The sequence below is a fragment of the Rattus norvegicus genome, chromosome 10 (genome assembly GCF_036323735.1).
Source record: "Rattus norvegicus strain BN/NHsdMcwi chromosome 10, GRCr8, whole genome shotgun sequence".
NCBI lineage: Eukaryota > Metazoa > Chordata > Mammalia > Rodentia > Muridae > Rattus > Rattus norvegicus.
Window position 1 is genome coordinate 107,613,473 of NC_086028.1, and position 23,193 is coordinate 107,636,665.

At 41.7% G+C, this 23,193-nt stretch overlaps 1 protein-coding gene across 1 annotated transcript; it reads left to right on the forward strand.

Moving 5' to 3' along the window:
- Positions 1 to 492: 492 nt before the first annotated feature.
- On the forward strand, positions 493 to 21,452 carry Zfp950l6 (zinc finger protein 950 like 6). Its single transcript, XM_017597761.3, has 4 exons — positions 493 to 606; positions 17,988 to 18,114; positions 18,305 to 18,365; positions 19,115 to 21,452. Exons 1-4 carry the CDS (start codon positions 604 to 606, stop codon positions 20,160 to 20,162), a joined length of 1,239 nt encoding a protein of 412 aa, XP_017453250.1. The 5' UTR covers positions 493 to 603; the 3' UTR covers positions 20,163 to 21,452.
- Positions 21,453 to 23,193: the final 1,741 nt, after the last annotated feature.

Sequence of the window (23,193 nt, forward strand, 5' to 3'; positions counted from 1 at the left end):
AATCTCTCTTTAAGTGTTAGGACTCTGGGCACCCTTCCGCTGTGGGACAGATTAATAACTCCACTGCAAGTTGAGTAAGGGGGCTATGCAAGCTAACAACCTTGATCCCAGGGGACGTGACTACTGAGTGCTATAAAGAGAGCTCCGACAATCTCTGATATCAGGACCCAGTGAGTACAGGATCACGGCTTCTAAAAGCGGAGGAGCAGGCGGCTGAGCAGCGGAAGCTAGTGGTGGGACTTCCCCTGGGCGGGGCAGGAAGTCAGCGGGGTAGGCTGTTGCAGGACACTCACCAGTGCAACTGAAATACAAATCACTGAAGATCTGGAAAATTTCTGGCTCTGCACTGAAAGTGTGGGCCTGGAACCACGCTGCGTGACCTTCAGAACATTCAACCCTAAGAGCAGTGGTCACGTCACTCAAGACTCACTGACCAATCAGAGCCTTCAGGAGGACCTGCCAGTCAGAAGAGGAGGCGTGTTCTTCCGGGTGCCTCGAGGCAGGTTTTGCTTAGTAGCTGAGCAGGCTTGAGCCCTGCGTGCTACTCTGTACCCTGCTGTTGTACGCTGTGAGGCGCACTCAGGGAAGCTTAGAACTTGGGAAATGGTGAGTACAGGTCACTGCCAACAGCAGGAGGAGCAGGGGGCTGAGCACCGGGAGCTGGAGTGGTGGGTGGTGATAGGAGGAAACCGGAGGCCACGTGAGGCCAACCACGAGGTCCTTTGCGGTCCTAGCCACTCGCTGGCAACCTCTGAATAACTGCACTATGGGGGCTTCATCTGTCCAGACCGTGTGGAACAGTGGCTTGTGTAGAAGCATCCTTGGCGGGATGCCAACCACGGAGAATCCCTAGTTTCTATAAGTTCTGTCCTTAGCATTTACATTAAGGTGTACAATCCATTTGGAATTAATTTTGTGAAGATTGTAAAAGGCATCTCATGTGTTGGGTCGCAATCCAACAGTAAGCCGTGGTGCAAAAGAGTAGAAGTGATGATGTAAAGAATTCACTAATGGTTAGGATTTAGCAAGTCACACCAAGTAGAGTTTACCTGAGGGAGGGCTGCTTGTAAAACACCCCACAGGTAAGCAGTGTGCTAACCAGGCCTGTTAGAGATTAAAATGCTAGGATACACGTTTGTTCACCAAGATGTCTAGAAATATGGTTCCAAGCCATAACAAAGGAAACAACCCTGATTTACAACCAGCCACCAGGCCCATCCCCATGTCAGAGAGCAGGCCTCTAACAAACTGCTAGATGAGGCCTTACAGGATCACAGTAACATTAATGCCCGGTGTGCCCTAAAGGTTCAGTTTTCTTCTTGAGAACAACATAGTTCTGCCACATGGGCAGGATGATACCGTGTGACAACTATTTGAAAGTTAATGAAAATAAAAACAAACCAAGCAGAACACTGTTTCGTTGAGCGCTGGCCTGATCAAGCAAGGCTTTCTTTCCCTGAGGTCCACATGGACTGAGGATGACTCAAAGGCCCTGGCCCCAGACCATGACCAGTTCTCCCAAGCACACTCCTGGTTTTAAGAGAAGGAGATCTATTTTACCTCAGTAACTCAGGGTCTTAGGGAGGGGTTGCATCCGATTCTGAGAACACAACTCTTCCCACCTGGCAGGGCTGTGGTTATCAGTCCCAAGGCTTGGTCAGGAATGTTCTTGAGGTACACTGACTTCCCCTTGTGCAGCACTGTTTGGTTGGACGTCTCCTGAGTGTGTCCCATTGTATGATGTTTCTGCTAACTTCATAGTTTCTTCATCTTTCTGCTGATTTCATAGATGTCTCCCATTTCCTTCCATTCCCCCCAGGTAAATGGTGTACAAGATGGCATTCTTCTTAAGAAGACTACTTAGTATAATGCATAGTTTGTGCAAGACCTCCCCAACCCAGGTTTATACTTTCCATCTTGTCCTTTTCCTATGTTTTTACCATCTCAGACCTTCCACTTAGGGCCCAGTCACTGAAGGATGGTCTGCTGTTTTAAGGCACTGATGTACTTAAGAAATAATTTTGGAAATATTTATGGTGCATAATTCTCCCATCTGTCTAAATGCCTAGAATTCCAGTCTGTGGTCCATATTTAAATTGTTCAAAACATAACCTGGAACCTGAATCTAAAAGAGATTTAAGGGTACAGTATATGAGGAATCCAAAAATCAGTCCTAGGCTGGCTTCTCTTTTAGCATTAACCAGTGTAGCTGACTTTTGCTACTCTGTAGTTTCTCCTTATTCCCCGCCCTTTATTCCCCACCCTCTTCACCCCTTAATGCCAGATAGGAAAGAAACAAGGGTAGAGGAGAAAAAAATGCTTGAATTGGATTTCTTTCCTTTTGTTTCCTCTTTGGCCACAGCTACTAACAAACCACAACCAACCTCCCTAAAAGACCAACAACCCGCCCACCCTGCCTCTTGAGGTACTTGGATTTACATAAGCTCCAAAATGTTACCGGTTGCAGATGTCACACCATCACAGAAATATGTAGCTGGCAAAATCATGCTTCTGCTAGAGCATGAGGCAAATCATAGTCAGGGGCTGAAAGAATCAGAAGTAACTTCACATCTCTACATCTGGGATCATAATGAAAGCACATTCCTATCATGTTTCTGGTTGTTTGTTTTTTCTTTAGAAACCAAAATTCCAGTATTCTCAAAATTGTCACTACAAACCAAAGTTGGATGCAAGCTATTGTGAAAGAGATTTATAAAAAGAGAATTAAAAATAAAGAGGGACCTATGTAAGAATTGAGATTACCGGCCACATGAGTCTTTTAATTGGGTACGGAGTGATTTCTCCCTGGGAAGGCATGTCTATGTCTAGAACAGCTGCATCTTCAGCCTTTCAGAACACTTAATCCTGCCTCTAGTTCTTAGAAGACAGTCTGGCAACTCCTGCTGGGCTGGCCCTGACCAGTCAGTGAGGAGGAAGAGAGACCAGAGAATGAGTGTCCTCCTACATCCCTGACAGTTACAGGAGAATTAGAAATAAAGAGGAACCTGTATAAGAATTGAGTTCATTGTCCACCTTTGAAGCTGTTGTACTCACAGCATGGAGGGGACAGGAAGGAAGGAAGGTGAGAGCTTTCCTGCTGTGAAAGTAGTTGGCATTAGTAGTGGGTAGTCAGATAATCAATTTTAGATAGTCAGTAAATGTCCAAAATGACATTGTTGTGGGTTCACAGAGCAGGGCAATAAAGAATGTAAATAAGGATCTGAACTTATTTCCAGAAACCATATTTTTGTAGTTACACTAGTTCAACCACAGCAGAAGATCAACCAAACCGGCATGGCTGTACCTAACAGGAAAGCTATTTTTCCTGTCTGAAGGTGCACAGCCTGAGAGGAAAGGTGTGAGTGTACTTGGTGTGCTCTAGTACACATGTCTAATCCCTGGAGAATATTGGAACATAGAGCCTGGTTCAACTTTTAAAAAAACTTTGAGATTATAATTAAATCATTTCAACTTCTCTTTTCTCTGAATGTTTAACAAATCCGAGTGGACCTGGCTGTCAGGTTCTCCCAAGCATCCCTCAGTCCCTACCTGTCACAGGTATGGCTGGTATATCCGCCCTCTAGTTTAGGGATTGTGCTGCCCTTGTCTCAGCGGCCCTTCCTTAAGTAATTTGGTTACCTGGTCTTTTTCATCTATCATTTACCCTCCTGACCTCTTAGCCTGGCTCCCCCATCCCTTCCACCGTCTCCTGACATGGCTGTGGGTCACGTCCACCGTGGACCCTCCCAGATGTCCCTGCCCCTCACTATGCTCTCCCTTTTATCTATAATAAACTTTCAATTCCACTGTACCTAGGGGCAGCTGTGTTCTTTCCTTTTTATTTCTTTTTTCATTCACCTCCCAGTTATTGTTCCTTGATTCCAAATTCCTTTTGGTTCAGTTGTTGTTACTATTTGAGTTTGAAGTTTGGTTTCAACACTTTTCAGCTAAGAAGCAAAGGGATGGCTGCACTGGACATTGAGTGTGTAATAGAATGTGCACACCAAGCACCCTGTGCCTTGGAAGATGAACAGGTGCTCTGGAAGAGTAAAAGATTCTACTAAAATGAAATTTCACCAGGCTATGGCTCTGTCTGCCTCTAGGGTGGGGTGGAAGACAGAACTGGGAAGGCCAGTGCTGTCTGAGTCATTTAATCTCTACTCCTCCAGTAGGGGAGCTGCTACTGTCCTCTGGGAATGCTAGCTATCAGGAGGAGCACCAGTGGGAGGGACCTTGCAGGTTCTTTCATATTCTCCTCTGATGGTGAATGTGACAACCACCAGAAAGAGCAGGTTGGGTAAACTATCTGACTGGACTTGGATGGACAGTGAACCAAACTGTGGTGCTGTTGGTAAATATGGTGACCTTTCCACTCCCACAAGGACAACAAATGGCATGATTCAGGGAAATACAATTCCAGGTACAAAAGGAGTTTCTCAGATACAGAAGTTTCTCGGGTGATGTCTTCATTTTTAATAGCTGAATAGTATTCCATTGTGTGACTGTACCGCATTTTTCTGTATCCATTCTTCCATTGTGGAACATCTGGATTGTTTCCAGCTTCTGGCTATAACAAATAAGGCTGCTATGAACGTGTCCCTCTGGTATGGTGGGACATCTTTTGGCTATACTCCTGTATTAGTCAAGGTTCTCTAGATTCACAGAACTTATAGGTGGTCTCTATATAGTAAGGGAATTTTTTATGATGACCTACAGTCTGTAGTCCAATTCCCCAGCAATGATCAGCTTTGCATGGAAGTCCAAGGACCCAGTAGTTTCTCAGTTCTACAAAGCAAGCAGATGAAGAGTCTTCCTTCTTCCAATGTCCCTATGTTGCTCTCTAGCAGAAGGTGTGGCCCAGATTAAATGTGTGTACCACCATGCCTGGATCTGGGACTTGCTTTGTCCCAGATGACCTTGAACTCAGAGATTTTCTTGCCTTAGTCTCCTGGGATTCATAGCCCCTATGCCTCAAGATCTCCATACCAAGATCCAGGTCAGAGACTTGTATCTCCCAGCCTCAAGATCTGGATCACAGGTGAGCCTTCCAATTCTGGATTTTAGTTCATTCCAGATGTAGTCATGTTGACAACCAGGAATAGCCACTGCAATCCACTCCTTGTCAACTTGACACAAATATCTCATGTCCACACGAAACAGTAACAAGGTCATGAATACACCTAATATGATGTAACTATTCCTCGTACAATCGCAAATGCGTTTGTAAATTTACAATGGGGCAATGTCCCTTGGGAACATTCTTTTAGTATCTCAACTTAAATACCAATTGGTGTTAAAGAAATTGGTTGGGGATTTAGCTCAGTGGTAGAGCGCTTGCCTAGGAAGTGCAAGGCCCTGGGTTCGGTCCCCAGCTCTGGAAAAAAAAAAGAAATTGGAAGAAAGCACAAATAGCTATACAAACATGTTCTTAACAAAATAAAACAGAAGCATCCATATTACTCTATAATCCTTGTTTCTGCAACTGGCTATGTAGCCATAGATGGTGTTTATAACTAACTTCCTCTACTACCCATTCTGCATTTCCTCCACCATCTACAAGAACCTCAGCAGGTTTTGGCTCTTTTCCTAGAGGAGTGACCCATACCTTCATTCCTGATGGGTCTGCATCCTTTGTTATCCTGCTTGGATGTTGTAGCTTCCATTTGACTTTAATCACAGGACATTGTAGAACCAAGAGATGCCCTAAGGGATCTCCTGCACGCCAGACAGAATCCTTCTTACCTCCATTGTGGAGAGGCAGTCCAATTTCCCTATAGTAATCTGGATTGATCACCCCTCCTAACACTGTTATTCCCTTTTTAACCTGCTAGTTTAAAGGCATTAGAAGCCCAAAATGACCAGGGGGAAGTCTGAGCTTCCAGTTCAATGGAATGTTTGTTGTGGCTCCTGGTAGAAGCACTCGCCCCTCTGGAACCAAAACTTGTAGGCCAGCAGAACCTAGAGTTGTGGGGAAAGGAAGAAAAAATTTTCCTAAAGAGTCACTAAGAGTGATAGTGAGTAAAACTAGTCCCTATTCCACCCCTTGATTCCTGGATCCATGGATCCTGGCCATGGGAGAAACTACCATATAACAGACACCGATTCAAAGCATATACTGCCTCTGAAGAACTCTGCCCCACTCCTCCATGCTGCTGCCACCTAGTTGGCACTGTAACTGTGTCTTCAAAAGGTCATTCCATCTTTCTATCAGACTAGCTGCTTAAGGATGATGGGGAACATGGTAAGACCAGTGGATCCATGATTGTGGGCCCACTGTCACACTTCTCTGGCTGTGAAATGAATTCCTTGGTCAGAAGCAATACTGTGTGGAATACCATGATGATGATGGATAAGCCGTTCTGTAAGTCCATGGATAGTGGTTTTGGCAGAAGCATTACATGCAGGGAAGGCAAATCCATAACTAGAATAAGTATCTACCCCAGTAAGAACAAAATATTGTCCTTTCCACGAAGGAAGTGGTCCAATGTAGTCAATCTGCCACCAGGTTACTGTCTGGTCACCTTGAGAAATGGTGCCATATCTGGGACTCAGTGTTGGCCTCTGCTGTTGACAGATCTGGCATTCAGCAGTAGCTGTAGCCAGGTCAGTCTTGGTGAGTGGAAGTTTGTGTTGTTGAAACCAAGCATAACACCCATCTTGGCCACCATGGCAACTTTGTTCCTGTGCCCATTGAGCAATGACAGGGATGGCTGGGGCAAGAGGCTGACTGTCCACAGAACAAGTCATCTTATCCACTTGATTACTGAACTTCTCCTCTGCTGAGACACAAATATCTTCATGTTCTTTGCCCATTTGAAGAGATAAATCTACATATTTCTTCCCTAGATGTCTTTCTCATCAATTTTCCAATCGTGATCTTTCCAAACCCCTCACCATCCATGGCCAGCCCATGAATCAGTGAACAATCATACTACGAAGATTTTCCTTCACTTGGATCTTTCAGGGTTCATCCGGAAAGGGGTTGTAATGCTGCACTTCTGGGTGGTGCCTGCATAACATGCAGAGCCATCAGTAAACCAGGTCCTAGTCTTCTCTTCTTCTTCGCCGATCATAGGGAACAACCCATGAGACTAAAGGTGCATGCTTGGCGGCAGAAGACATTGTAACAGGAGTAGAAACCTTAGGTATTTTAGCAATGCCCAAGAGTATTATAGCTGAATCTTCAAGTAGATCTATTTCCAATTTTCTGGGTAACTGTCGGACTGATTTCCAGAGTGGTTGTACCAGTTAGCAATCCCACCAACAATGAAGAAATGTTTCCCTTTCTCCACATCCTCACCAGCATGTGTTGCCACCTGAGTTTTTGTTCTTAGCCATTCTAATTGGTGTCAGGTAAAATCTCAGGGTCCTTTTGATTTGCGTTTCCCTGATGACTAAGGACTTTGATAATTTCTTTCAGTGCTTCTTGGCCATTCAAGATTTCTCTGTTGTGAATTCTCTGTTTAGCTCTGTACCCCATTTTTAAATTGGGCTATTTAGTTTTGTGGAGGTTAGCTTCTTGAATTCTTCATGTATTAGCTCTCTATTGGATGTGGGGTTAGTGACGATTTCTTCCATCCTGTAGGTTGCCAGATTTTGTCCTATTGACTGTCCTTTGCCTTACAGAAGCTTATCAGTTTCATGAGATCCCATTTATCAATTGTTGATCTTATAGTCTAAGCCATTGGAATTCTGTTTAGGAAATTTCCGCCTGTGCCAATGAATTCAAGGCTCTTTCCCACTTTCTCTTCTCTTTGATTCAGTGTATCTGGTTTTATGTGGAGGTCCTTGATCCTCTTGGACTTGAGCTTTGTGCAAGGCAATAAATATGGATCTATTTTCATTTTTCTACCAATTAGACCAGCACCATTTATTGAAGATGCTTTCTTTTCTCTATTGTATGTTTTTTGCTTCTTTGTCAAAGATCAAGTGTCCCTAAGTGTATGGGCTTATTTCTGGGTCTCCAATTCTATTCCATGGATCTACCTGCCTGTCTCTGCAGTTTTTATAACTATTGCTTTATATCACTTTTTTATTACTAATGCTTTGAGGTCAGGGATGGTGATTTCCCAGAAATTCTTTTATTGTTGAGAATTGTTTTCACTTTATTTTTTTGTTATTCCATATGAAGTTGAGAACTACTCTTTCTATCTCTGTGAAGAGTTGAGTTGGAATTTTGATGGGGATTGCATTGAATCTATAGATTGCTTTTGGTGAAATGATTGATTTTACTATGTTAATTCTACTGATCCATGAGCATGAGAAATCTTTCCATCATCAGAGACTTGCAGTTCTTGTCATACAGATCTTTCACTTGCTTGGTTAGAGTTACTCCAAGATACTTTATATTATTTGTGACTATTGTGAAGGGTGTTGTTTCCTTAATTTCTTTCTCAGCCCATTTATCCTTTGTGTAGAGAAAAGCTACTGGTTTGAGTGAATTTTATATCTTGCCACTTTGTTGAAGCTGTTTATCAACTGTAGAAGTTCTCTGGTAGAATTTTGGGGCCACTTATGTATACTGTCATATCCACAGTGTACCTTGAATTCTTCCTTTCCTATTTGTATTCCCTTGATGTACTTTTGTTGTCCTATTGTTCTGGCTGTAATTTCAAGTGCTATATTGAATAGATAGGGAGAGAGTGGGTAGACTTGTCTTGTCCTTGATTTTAGTGGGATTGTTTCAAGTATCTCTCCATTTGATATTGGCTGATGATTTGCTGCATATTGCTTTTATTATGTTTAGGTAAGGGCCTTGAATTCCTGGTCTCTCCAATACTTTAACATGAAGAGGTGCTGTGTTTTGTCAAGTGCTTTTTCAATATCTAATGAGATAATTGTGGTTTTTTCCTTTGTTTATATAGTGGATTACAATAATGAATTTTTGTATATTGAACCAACCTTGCATCCCTAGGATGAAGCCTACTTGATCGTGCTGAAGGATGGTTTTGATGTGTCATTGGAGTTGGTTTGCTATAATTTTATTGAGTATTTTTGAATCAATGTTCATAAGGGAATTTGGTCTGAATTCTCACTCTTTGTTGGGCCACGTTTGCATCTGTAGCTCCTGACCTCTTTCCTAGGTTTTCCATTTCTAGTGTTTTCTCTATTTGTGATTTCTTTATTGTTTCTATTTCCATTTTTAGGTCATAGTCTGCTTTGTTCAATTCCTTTACCTATTTGATTGTGTTTTCCTGTATTCCTTTGAGGGATTTTGGTTGTTGTTGTTGTTTCCTCCTAAAGGGCTTTTACATGTTTAACTGTGTTTTCCTGTATTTGTTTAAGTGAGTTATTTATATCCTACTTAAAGGTCTCTTTTATCTTCATGAAATGGGATTTTAGGTTAGCCTCATGCTTTTCAGGTGTGTTGGTGTATCCAGGGCTTGCTGTTGTGGGAGAGCTGTGTTCTGGTGAGTCATAGTATATTGGCTTCTGTTGGTTATGATGTGTTTGCCTCTTGCCATCTGGTTATCACTGAGATTGGCTGCCCTGGGTGTCTCTGTCTGGAGCTTGCCTCCTGTATCTCTGGGTTGCTGCAGATCTCCTGGGAGACCTGCAGACCTGCCGTGTTGAGAGAAAGAGAGACAGACTGGAAGGAGAAACTGAGCCTGATGGGAGGTAATTGTCAAAGCCTAAGAAGGAGGACTTTAGTGTAGACCCTAGTGGCACAGAGTACATCATTTGGATTGGATAACAGAGCTCACTAAGTATGACTTAATTGAGAAAACAAAAGAGAGAAAATAAAATGTGTTCAATTTGCAGCATAAATTCAAAAAATTTCCAAATTCATTGTTCAATTCTGTACCATGTCTTATTTTCACTCTTTGTTTTCTCAGTTAAGGATTGTGTATTGGCATGCAAAATAAATTCTGACAGCAGTAAGTTGGGATTTTCCACAGATAACAACTAAAATAGTTAAAAGCATGTTGTGTTGTTATAGTTGATGTAAAATTGCAAATATTTAATGTATGTGTTCTGATACATTTATATATGATACCTGGAAGCAAGTATCCCATTATCAGAGTTCACCTAAAAATGACAGAATTGCCAGGGATTCCAGCAATCTTCTCAGTATAATTGCACTTAAAACTAGCATTGAGAAGCATCAGAATTCTCACATTCATTGCAGTTGTGTTCATGGTGGCCTTCATGTGAGAATCACCTCAATGCTCATTTGTTGAGAACCTGGGTGCGGGGTGGGGGTAACGCAGGGCAAAACGCACAAAATCTAGCTGAAACATTCACCTTCAATGGGTTTTTATCCTGTTCTTTTAGGTAGTATGTAGAGAAGAGAAGTGAAGTAGCAAGCTTTTTGTACCAAGAATTATACAGATGAAAAGCTATTGTGCTATTATAGTATAGACTGTGAAAATGTAGAAAGTGGCTTTATTGGATGGCATGAAAGCTCTCTGCCAATGTATCCTGCTGCATGAAAAAGTAAAAATGAGGTTAAGAAACAGACTGGGTATTTTGTTTGAATTTAAAAAATGACAGTAGATTACAGTTTTGACAGTAATTTACTTTACAGCAAATGACTAAATTACAAAACAAAAAAGGAGTAGTCTTAAGTATGTGATCATCTCTATTTTCTCTGCATTAAATAACCTATCCTAGATAGTAACACCTTAATTTTTTCATTTTGAAGAATGTGTTCTAACATTTTTATATAACAGTTTGTTTATCTTTAATATAGTTAATGTAGCAATTCTGTATAACATATTAATTTCTGTTATTTGAATAGTTATTCAAACAGTTTTTCTTGAAAAGAGGCAAGAATATTGCTTTGGAATGAGATGAACAGAAAGCTCTGTAATTCCACATTTCAAATTCATGAAAGTTAACACAGGTCAATGACCTGCTTTTGTTTCCTGTATATTATGTATTTCACATTGCTGAGAGGAAAACTGATTTCACAGACCTAGACTGGGCCCAAGAATGAGCCCCTCATTAACTCCTGTGTTGCAGGATATTTGATCACATCGTGAACCCCAAGATTGTGTTATTTCCTGAAGAAAACAAATAACCTGTTTTCTAGTTGTGATATGGCTGAGTCCATAGCACACGCCTTTAATCCCTGTGTCTGGAATACACACTGGCCCTCAGTACACACTTTTAAACCCAAACAATGAAGGAAATTTAGTTTTAGATGGAAATACGCTTGCTTGAAAGTGATGTCTAATTGAGTGGCAGATAAAGTGATGAATCAGAGAAAGAGGAGAGAGAATATGCTATGCACCACCATCAAGAGAAGAGACAGGAAAGAGGGCCAGCATAGAGGAGCAGCACAGCGGGTGAGCAGAGGAGACCGTTTTACCCAGAGTTTACAGAGACCAGTTGAAGAGAGAACAAGCTAAACACGGGTGAAGATAGAACGAGCCAGAGAATGAGGAGCCAGAGGTTTAGAACAGATTGCTACAATTAGTTTGAAGATAAGCAGAGCAGTTCATTCGGAAATGGAAGAAGCCATGTTGAATCATTTACTGTGGAGAGTTTAGAGCCAGAACAGATGAGTGCACCAGCCATCCATAGTTCAGAAAGAAAAAGAAAGGGTGAGTTTATTTAGGAGTCTCAGAGGCTGAAAACATTCTAGACCTAGATAAGATTGCACAGAGCCTAGAAGCTTCCAGGACTAGGCCTAGGTTAGCAGATGAAAAGTAAGCCTCTGAGATTACAGTTACATCAGGCAAATAAAAGATACTTTTACACTCCTGTGTGATGGTCACCCTCCACACAGACAGCGGGAGAACTGTGTCTGTCAGATTCATGCTGTCTCTCCTGTCTTCACCATTTCACTTTTCTTTGTTCATTATTGCTTCCCTTCTTTGCATTTTCTTTTAAGCAATATTGAATTGATGTTTTAATTGAAGACAGATTCTTCTCTCATACAGTATATCCTGACCACTGTTTCCCCTCCCTCCAATCCTCCCAGCTACCTCCCACCTCTCCTATCCTCCTCTCCGCTAGATCCACCCCACATCCCCATTTCCTCTTCAGAGAGCAGCAGACCTCCAAGAGAGGACAGCCAAACAGGACAAAACAAGATAGAAAAAGACAAGGTGAAAGCCTTCATATTGAGACTGGACAAAGCAAACCAATAAGAGAAAAAGAGTCTCAGGATCAAGCAAAAGAGTCAGAGATGTTCCCACTGTTAGGAGACCACAAAAACACCAAGCTGACAGCTATAGCATCTGCAGAGGATCCGGCACATGGCACAGACCCATGCTGGCCCCATGCTTGCCATTTAAGTCTCTGTAAGGTTCCTGGAAATCCAGACAATGTTACTCATGTGTCCTCTTCATGTCTGGGCCTCAAGTTAAACCAAACGTGGGTTGGCCACTCAAACAAGTTTGTCCCTTCATGCCCCAGCACATCTTGCATGAAGAACCAATTTTCGGTAGAGGGTTTTTGTAGCTGGGTTGGTGTCCAGGTTTCTCTTTCTGTAGCCTTCTCTGTCGAGTACCTTCTCTCCTCCAAGAGACTAGAACGTAGGGTGAAGCTTGACCTCACATTCAGTGGGGCTGTGTAGAATTTGTCCTCAGCGATGGGGCCCTGCTGTCAGTTTTCAAAGAGCCAAGTTTTGTCCTAGCATCATCATGGGTTGTTTAGGGATCTTCAAGGGACCACCTTGGCCAACAGCTCAACTGAATGTCACCCATTCTGAACATTGAAGCCCTGCCTGGTGTCAAAGGATGGTCAGTTCAGCCTCTGTATCCTCCATTATGAGTCCTGGTTAGGGTCACCCTCATGGATTCCAGGAAGTTGTCATTACACTGGGTTTCTATACTCCTTAATAACCCCTAATTCCAGCTCTTTCTCCCTGTAGTGTGCTCTCTCCCTTCATCCACCCCCTACCCCCACCTGATCCCTCCCACTCCTGTTCCCATCAAACCCCAGGCTACTCACAGAAACTATTCTATTTCCCCTTTAGAGAGAGATCCATGCTTCCCCACCCCATAGCCCTCCTCTTTACCTAACCTCTCTAGGTTTGTGAGTGTAGCTTGATTAGACTTACCTAATAGATAATATCCACTTATAAGTGAACGCATACCATATCTGTCATTCTGGGTCTGGGTTGTGTCACTTAGGGTGATTTTTTTTTCTAGTTGTATTCACTTGCCTGTACATTCATGATGTCATTAAAAAAACTGCTTTTGCATAAATATGCCACCATTTTTTTAATCCATTCTATGGTTGAGGGACATCTGGGTTGTTTCCAGTTTCTGGAAGCTATGAATAAATATACTATGAATGAACATAGTTGAGCAAATGTCCTTGTGGTAAGATGGAGCACCTTTTGGATAGATGCCCAAGAGTGGTATAGCTCGGTCTCGAGGTAAATGGATTCTCAGTTTACTGAGGAACCATAATTCTGAGGGAATACTGATTTCTGTAGTAGCTGTATTAATTTGCACTACCACAAGCAGTAGAGGATAGTTCCCCTTCCCCATATCCTTACCAGGATGAGCTGTCACTTGTATTATTGATCTTAGCCTTCTGACATGTGTTTTGATTTACATTCACCTGATGGCTAATATGGTGAAGATTTCTTTAAGTCTTCCTCAGACATTTGAGATTCCTCTGTTCAGAATTCTACATTTAGATCTATACCCCCTTTTTTTTTTTCTTTTTTTCGGAGCTGGGGACTGAACCCAGGACCTTGCGCTTGCTAGGCAAGCGCTCTACCATTGAGCTAAATCCCCAACCCCTATACCCCATTTTTAAATTGGATTTTTTGTTTTGGAAAACCTTGTTCCTTGAATTCATTCGTATATTTTCTCTGTTAGGCCTCTATGCAATATGGATTTTATTTTTAAAAAAGATTCCCTTTCCTTAGGTTGCCTCTTTGTCCAGTTGACTGGCTTTTTGCCACTTCCAATCCATTTCCAATTATTGGCAAAGATGAGAAACAGGGTACACGGCATCAGTGTTGACCTGTAGTTTCTTTTATTTTTTTAAATTATAATTTTATAGTTGTTTAAAAGCCTTATAGGCCTGTCTTTCTCCTCTTATTAATGGTGCCATCTATATTGTGATTTTATTCACTATAATCTAATTATATTATTGTTTCTCTAGTAAATGATAGACCTTCCCCATGCTTTTGCCTTCTGAACATTTACTATACATGTTCTGAATATCTTGGGTTTTTGATAGTTTGGGGGCTTTCTGTGGAGAAACAGTTTCAGTTTCCTCTTCCTGATCCTGAAGGCCTCTCCTCATTTCTTGGCAAATCTGTGCTTTCCAATTCTTGCAATCACCAATGTTTGGGGCTTTGCTACTGAAGTGATTGATATGGGTAACACATTGAATTTGGGTTTTAAAACTTTCTCACATATTATTGTCTCTGTGTCCTAATTAGCTTTTTAGAGCCCACAGTCATCTGAGGGAGCCTCACTTGGGGGCATGGCCCTCATCAAAATGGCTGGCTGCTGTGTCAGTGAGAGACTGTGTGGGGTGATGATTGATGTGAGAAGGCTCTTCCACTGAGGGTGGCAGGATCCCTAAGCAAGTGGGCCTGGGCTGGGTAAGAGAGCTGGCTGCGCGTGAGACAGGGACCAAGCAAGGGGGCAAGGCAGGACACAGTGTTTGTCCATGGTTTTTGCCTTCATTATTGAAGCTTGAGTTTTGATCCTAAGCTCCCAAAACGATGGACTGTGATCTGACAGGACCCAACAAGTGAACCTGTTCATTACCTGAGATGCCTTTCCTGAGAGGATTCAATCACAGCAGCAGCAGAGTATCGAGCTAGAACAAAAAGACAACAAAAGAAGGTACACAACAAATGATTTTGCTGCTGGACAGAACCTCTGAATGTTCTCTTTTGGAGGAATGTAGAAAATATCAGGACCTGAGATTGCAAACAGCATAGAAAGCTGTAGTCAGAGCCTAATCAGCTGTTCTTGTAGCACCTGGAAAGTTGGAGCATTGCCAGTAATGCAGACAGAAGTTCAAGACATAGGATTTCAGTCAAAGATAGACTCCATGAAAAATTTAGCTAGCGGGGCTGGAGAGATGGTTCAGCGGTTAAGAGCACTGACTCTTCTTCCAGAGGTCCTGAGTTCAATTCCCAGCAACCACATGGTGGTTCACAACCATCTGAAATGGGATCTGGTGCCCTCTTCTGGTGTGCCTGGAGACAGCAACAGTGTGCTCATATACATTAAATAAATAAATCTTTAAAGAAAGAAAGAAAGAAAGAAAGAAAGAAAGAAAGAAAAATTTAGCTAGAAATCATTTGTGTGGTATTTTGACCCAACATCTTTGTTATTCTGCCCATAATCAGAGAAATTAAAGCAGGCAGAGTTAAAAATCAATGGGCTGGAATCTTAAATGGAATATGAAATCTCTTGGATGAATATTGCCAGAGACACATTCAAGACTGCAATGAAATAAAGAAAGAAACAAGTGAGGCAAAATAAATACAAAGTCTGTGTTTTGTAGAGACAAACAGCTCTGGGTAGTTTTACATGGCAGCCAAAGCTGAAACAGATCCCTGAATTTTCAAAGATTATCACCATGAAAGAGAAAGTCCTTGCTCAGGATTGGAAGCCTAAGAAGATGCCTTAAGGGAGCCACTCCCTCCTGCTAAGCCTTCAGTTAATGGAAGTGGGAGAAGGCAAAGTGATCCCCAGTCCCTGCAAGGGACTTCATACAAAACCTGCTACACCTGTGGTCCAAGCATGGCAGGGTCCATCCCAAATCCAAACTTGGCAGGAGCACCCAAGTTCTGGAAACAAGAAAGATGCAAAATTTAAGATCAGATTCTTCCCCTGTGGTTTCAGTTCAGCACTGTTCCAGCCATTCATATTTGGCAGAGTCAGAGCCCCAGTGAGGGAGAAAACTGTGAGAGGGCATTGCATGAACCTATGAGCATGAAGCCTGAGTTGCATTTCGAGACCACAAGATGTTGAGATACCTAAGCTATGAGACATCTCTCGTGGGGAGCTGCGTATAGAGAGTGGAAGAAACTAAACTGAGAGATGTATGAGAAGTCGCAGGGATAGGGCCATCTAAGCGTTTTGAAACTGAGGCCCCATGTGTCTGAGGCAGAGCTACAGGATTTGTTGTTTGCCCTGCTGGGTTTCTTGCTTCTGTCCAATCTTTCCCTCACTATGTACACATTTCTCTCTGTTGGAATTGGTGGGGTATTCTGTGCCATTGTATATTAGAAAGATATAACTTGCTTTCTAACTTTACAAGATGTGCTAATCAAGAGATTGTCTTGAGTGTCAGAAGAGACTTGGAACATTTGAACAGTGTACAAGCTCTTGCAGACTCTTACAGCTCTTGCAGATCATTGAAGTTAGAGTAAATGCAGTCTTATCCTGGGGTGACCATTAGCCTGTAGTGACCAGGGTCAGGATGTAGTTGATTGAGTTAAAAAGCTCCCAGATAGGATGATGTCTTTAAACACTTGTCTCTCCTTTAGGGTTTCTTTTGGGGAGCTTATAGAGGTGTTAGTAAGAGGAGCCTTTCTAGATTCCTTACTGGGAATGGGATTTGAATATCTCTAGACTCAACCCATTTCCTGTTTTTTGTGTTTAGTGTGTTATGGTTGAAACTGATCAGTGAGCTTCCTTCTCATGCTGTCATGCCTTCTGCATTATAGACTCTATCCCTAAATCAGTAGAAGCAATTCGATGCTAGGCTATTTTGTGGGCCTGGCATTTTTATATTTTTAGTTTTGTTTTATTTACCTTTTGAAAACAAAGTTTCACTCTGTAACCCTGGCTGTAGGTATATAGAACATGCAAGCCTCAAATTTAAAGGTCCACCTGACGTTGACTCCATAGTGCTGTGATTAAATGTGCGTCAACATGCCCAGCTGTTTGTTTTTTATATATATATATATTATTTGTTGATATGTCTAGAATGTAGGTTTTGGTGAATGTCGGGCGTATTGTATTGATCTTTAACCACGTTGTAAATATTCAAATTTGTCAGGGAGAATATTCTGTTTCTCAGGATGCCATGTATTCATGACATTAATACTGCCTGAGCTTTACTGCCGAGTTTTTTGAGTCATTGGATTACAGATTCATAATATTCTTCATAACTATTTTAATTTTTTTAATGAATGTGGATGTTTTCCCTGTATGTATGAACATGTATCCCATGTGCCTGGTCCTTGTGGTAGTTGGAAGATGGCCTCAGAATACCTGAACTTGGAGTATAGTTGTGAGCCCCCTTGTAAGTGGCAATTGAACCCAATTACTTACAAGACTAGCAAAATCTCTTCACTGCTAAGCCATCTCTCCTCCCTATGTTGCTTTTTTAGAATCAACATTTACATTTCTAATATTGTCATCTGTCCATTTGTAACTGTATAAACATGTATCTCCTTTTAGTAAGATCTTATTAATGTTACAATTTCAACTGGGACACTTCAGGATTCTGAAAGATGAATACAGTAAAAACCTCTGACTTCTTTTTCTCTTTCTTGTTTGTTTGATTTTTTTTTACAAGGGAGACAGGGTCTTAATATGTACCTCTGTCTGTCCTAGATAAGCCAGGCTGGCATCCAACTAATGCGATTCACCTGGCTCTGCATCCGGAATGCTGAGATTAAAGGAAGGCATGATTCAGTACATCCAGTTTGCCCATCATTTTTGTTGTTAGTAACTGTTCATACAATTTCTCTGATGAGTGCTCAGTACTGTTTGCTTGTCTGTCTGTCTCTGTCTCTCTCTCTTCCCTCATATACGTGTGTGTGTGTGTGTGTGTGTGTGTGTGTGTGTGTGTGTGTGTGTGTGTGTGTTTGAATTTCTCTTGCAAGGGTGTATCCTATTCAAAGAATGAAGAAATGAGACAGAGCTGAACCTCATTATTCAGTTTAATTCTAAGATAGCTTGGTGATTACATTAGCACCTCTGGGTCTGAAATAAGTGGAGGAAGCACCAGAGGTATATGAATATATTGTCAGTGAAGTATCCATTTACAGTGTTGTCTGTATCATGGTTTCTTTTGTACACATGTGTGGGATGTTTTAGGATGCACTGACCTATGATGATGTGCATGTGAGCTTCACTCGAGAAGAATGGATTTTGCTGGATCCTTCACAGAAGAATCTCTACAAAGATGTGATGCTGGAGACCTACAGCAACCTCACTGCTATAGGTAAGACAGTGATTTTCTTTCACTTTTTCAAATAAGGAAACAACTGTTTCTTTGTTACTGATACTCTTCTATAATTTCAAGTGAGAACAAGGAAGAATGAGGTGAATAAATCTGGTTCACTGAAGATAGTAAGTTACATTTTCTCTAATTTCCAATAACAATTCATACCTTTTCTGGTACTATATTTTAGGCTACAATTGGGAAGATCATAATATTGAAGAACATTGTCAAAGTTCTAGAAGACATGCAAGGTAATTTTCATGTGCAAGTCAGTATGAATCTGTCTGTCTGTCTGTCTGTCTGTCTGTCTCTCTCTCTCTCTCTCTCTCTCTCTCTCTCTCCCAGAACAATTTAGAAGATATTCCCCATTTGAGTAGACTTTCTCAGTGTGATTCAAGTTTATAACTAGTTGGTATTCCAACTTCATTGGGAATATATCCACAAACTCACACTGCAGAATATCTCTATGAGTACTAGGAATGTGGAAATTCTTCTCTGTTTGACCCAGTAAATGTTGCAAATTCAGTATGCTAATCTAGAGTATTTCTCCCTGAGAAACAATTTTAAATGTACGCAGAGTGCTAAAGCTCTGAGTTCTCTCAGTTTTCTTCAAATATGTGAAAAGCCTCATTGAAAAAGGGCACTACAGCTGGGAATTTAGCTCAGTGGTAGAGCGCTTGCCTAGGAAGCGCAAGGCCCTGGGTTCGGTCGGTCCCCAGCTCCGAAAAAAAGAACCAAAAAAAAAAAAAAAAAAAAAAAAGAAAAAGGGCACTACAGATGTGAGCCATGTAATAAACGCTCTTACCATTACAGGTGTCTTCAAAGATGCAAAACAACCCATAATGAAGGGGGAACCATGGGTGTAAACAAAGTGACAAAACCTTAAGATTCAATTTGTCTTATTAACTAGACCAAATTGTAAAATTAGTAATACAGATATAAAGATAGGTCAGTGCAAACAGTGTGGTAAAGTTTTCACACATGCCAATTTTCTTTGCAGGCATAAAAGAAGTCATGATATAGAGAAACCCTTTGACTATACTAAGTGTGGAAAAACCTTTGCACGTCACAGTTATCCTCAAAGGGATGAAAGAATTCATACTGGAAAGAAACCCTATGGAAGTATTCAATATGGTGAATCCTTGGCACATCGTAGTAGTTTTCAAATACATGAAAGAACACATACTAGCAAGAAGCTCTACAAACATAACCAATGCGATGAAGCCTTGTCAAATCAGAGTAATCTCAGAAGACATAAAAGAACACTTTCTGAAGAAAAGCCCTACAAGTGTAATCAGTGTGATAAAGCCTATTTATTGGACAGTCATCTCCGAATACATAAAAGAACACATACTAAAGAGAAACCATTTGAATGTAATCAATGTGATAAAGTCTTTGTAAGTCACAGTAGTCTCCAACGTCATAAAAGAACACATACTGGAGAGAAACCCTACAAGTGTAATCAGTGTGATAAAGCCTATTCACAAAACATTCATCTTCAGATACATAAAAGAACACATACTGGAGAGAAACCTTATGAATGTAAACAATGTGATAAAGTCTTTGCCCGTTATAGTAGTCTTGAAAGTCATAAAAGAGCACATACTGGAGAGAAACCCTACAAGTGTGATCAATGTGATAAAGCCTATTCACAAGACATTAATCTTCAAATACACAAAAGAACACATACTGGAGAGAAACCTTATGAATGTAAGCAGTGTGGTAAATCTTTTGCATCTCAGGTTCAACTTCAAAGGCATGAAATAATTCATACTGGAGAGAAGCCTTACAAATGCAGTCAATGTGGTAATGGCTTTGCATGTTATAGTAGTCTTCACAGGCATAAAAAAACACATACAGGAGAGAAACCCTTCGAATGTAATCAATGTGGTAAAGCCTTTGCATGTCAAAGTAGTCTTCGAATACATATAAGACTTCATACTGGAGAGAAACCCTACAAGTGTAATCAGTGTGATAAAGCATATTACAAACAAAGTCATCTCCAAAAACATAAAAGAACTCATACATACTGGAGAAAAACTCTGTGAATGTAACCAATGTGCAGGTCATAGTGATCTTCAAAGTCATAAAAGAACACAACTAGAGAGAAAACCTGAGTGTAATCAATGTGGTAAATCCTATTCACAACCACAGTCTCAAAATCCATAAAGATCACATACTTGAGAGAAACTCTGTGAATGTAATCAATAATAATCCTTCTCAAAAGCATGTAATCTCAAAACCCATTTAAAAAAAACCCACATACTGGAGAGAAGCCCTATGAATGTAACCGCTGTGATAAAGCATTTGCACATCATGGTTATTGTCAAGTACATAAAATAATAGATACTGCAAAGAAACCTTATCAGTATAAAGATGTGGTAAATCCTTTGCCTCTCATGGTCGACTTCAAAGGCATGAAATAATTCATACTGGAGAGAAATCTTACAAATGTATTCAATGTGTTAAACTCAGTGCAGGTCAAAGTAGTCTCTGAATATATAAAAGAACACATAACTAATCTCTTGGTCATATTCTGCTTCCCTGATGCCTTCAAAACACTCAGTCAGAAGCCCTGAGTAGTGGGGACTCTAGGTGACATGAAGGATTGTTCATGGGGGAAATTGGGCATTTGAAAGAGCTGCTGAGTGTGAATAAACTATTAGGGAGAGGGAGATTTGGATATAAATGGAAGAGAATTAAAAGGCCAGAGAGCAATACTTGAGGGTGCAGCAAGCACAAGCTGGCTCCTGCAGTATTCTCTGTATCCACTCATCTGTGGTGAGTCAACCCCTTCCAGGTCTTCCACTCTTTACATTTCTGGGCAATTGCATGTACCTGTCAGTGACAGCACCCTTCAGGCCCCTGCTGTGGTCTCCAATTGGACCTTAAATCTTCTCACCCTCCCTGTGTCATCCCTGTAGCCTGCCTGCCTGGTAGGAATACTAATATTCTCAGAGACATTTATATCTCTCCCGAAGGACAACATCAAGTGAAATAGTGGACTGTATAAAAATTCAAATTGCCCCTGCAATCTCATTCTAGGAGAAGAATGATTCCTGCATAGGAAAATTTCTATGAAAAAAAGAAAAGAAAATTTCTCTGCTGAATAAACCTCATCTGAATACCTTTCTGGAAAGAAAGGAGCTGAGAATAGGGGAGGGATTTATGTAGAGGATAGAATTTGTTTCCTGGCTTAGATAGATTATTTCATTGTTCATATCTCTTGCCTTTTATGTAGACCTGTTAGGACCTCAAGGATGAATTAGTTACATTATGTCTTCATCACTGGTGTAAATTAATTATACCAAATAAATATGTTAGTACGTTTTCAGTTTTCATTAATAATTGCTTTTTTCCATTGCTTTTTATCTCTCTTTTTCATTATTATTTTATAAAATTACACCATGAATCTCTGGCTGGCCTGGAACTCAATATATAAACTAGGCTGTCCTAGGACATTGAAAAGATCTTCTCACCTTCCCTTCAGATCGCTGCATTATAGGTAGGCAAGTCAGATCTACATAATTCAATTTTTCTAATTAGCTTATTTTGGATGAGTGGCTGAACCTGGTTAGGGTAACCAGGACACAGGCTCTGATTGTAACTCCAGTAACAGAAGAAAGCTCCCTTTCAAATGCAGCTCTGTCTTCCAACTATGAGCAAAGTTGTTTTACTTTGTCATTGAGTCTGTTATAACTCATCAAAAACTAGGGCAGAGTTTTGTTCTTATTCTACAGATAGTGAAACCCAGGCTCACAGAGAAAAGTGGTTTTGCAATATAGTTGAGTGCAGCTGTTTATCTCACTGCCCCATCATTCCAATAAACCATCAAGTGAAGTTGAAACAGCCTAAGACAGGCATGGTTACACAGGCCAGAAAACACGGTGCTTAGAAAAAGAAGGCAGGGTTGGGGATTTAGCTCGGTAGAGCGCTTGCCTAGCAAGCACAAGGTCCTGGGTTCGGTCCCCAGCTCCGGAAAAAAAGAAAAAAAAAGGCAGGAATTTCAGGATTTCAAGGTCATCCAAGGAGAGAATGGTCAGTGGTATGCTAAGTAGTCCACAGAACAATGAGACATTCTGATTAGCTCAGGCCAATATCCATAGTTTTCCCTGCAGCTCATGGAGTTCAGGTCCATGGCATCAGCAAGTGTTAGCTGATGTATTTGCCACTCTGTGTTTTCTGTATCCTTGGTCACTTCAAAGTCAGACCCCTGTTGGTCATTAAGGATTTGAAATTCCCTGCATATCAGCCAGATATGTTCCGCCCCACAGTTGCCTAGCAACAGCCAGCTGTGCCTGACTATATAAGGGGTTGCTTGCCCCCTCCTCTTTCTCTTACCCCCTCATACTCTTTGTTCCTCTCTGTTCTTGCCCCCTTCTCACATACCCATGGCCGGCCACCTTTCCTCTCCTCACCTCTTCCTCTCTCATTAAATCCCTCCACGTGAAACCATGTTGTCTACGTGTGTTCTCTCCGGGCATGGGCAGAGATTCGAAACCCTAACATTGGTGCTGAGACTTGGGTGACACAGACGGGGTTTATGATCTCCCTGTGACCACATGGCCCGCTCCAGGCTGCTGTGTTCTGCAGGCCACAGCAGCAGCCAACAGCATGGTCCACAGGGTCTCGGCCACTCTCTATGGGCCTGGCGCTCGCACATTATGCAGTGGGTAGGGATGGAGGAGCCGCACACTCCTGCTGCATCACCTGCAGTTCACCTTGGGTCCCAGGCGCAGTCACAATCACCATGGGCTGGGCACTGGCTATGGTGAGGAGGACTGGAGATGCACGCCGCTTCTATGCACAGGGTCGGAGGTCCCTGCTGCGTGTCCTGCTGTTGGGCCCTGCTGTTACATCTGTTGTTGCTTCTGCGTGCATCACAGGGATTCAATCACAGCTGCTGCCTCAGCCACAGCATCTACACCATCTGACCTCCACCACCTGCTGACTGCTGTAGGACTCAGGACTTCACCACTCCAGCAGGCCTCCCCATCACCATGATGCCCTGCTTACAGCTGCCTGCCCCGGAGAGTGGGAAGAATTTGAGGAAAGATGGACATAGGACGAAAAGGGGAA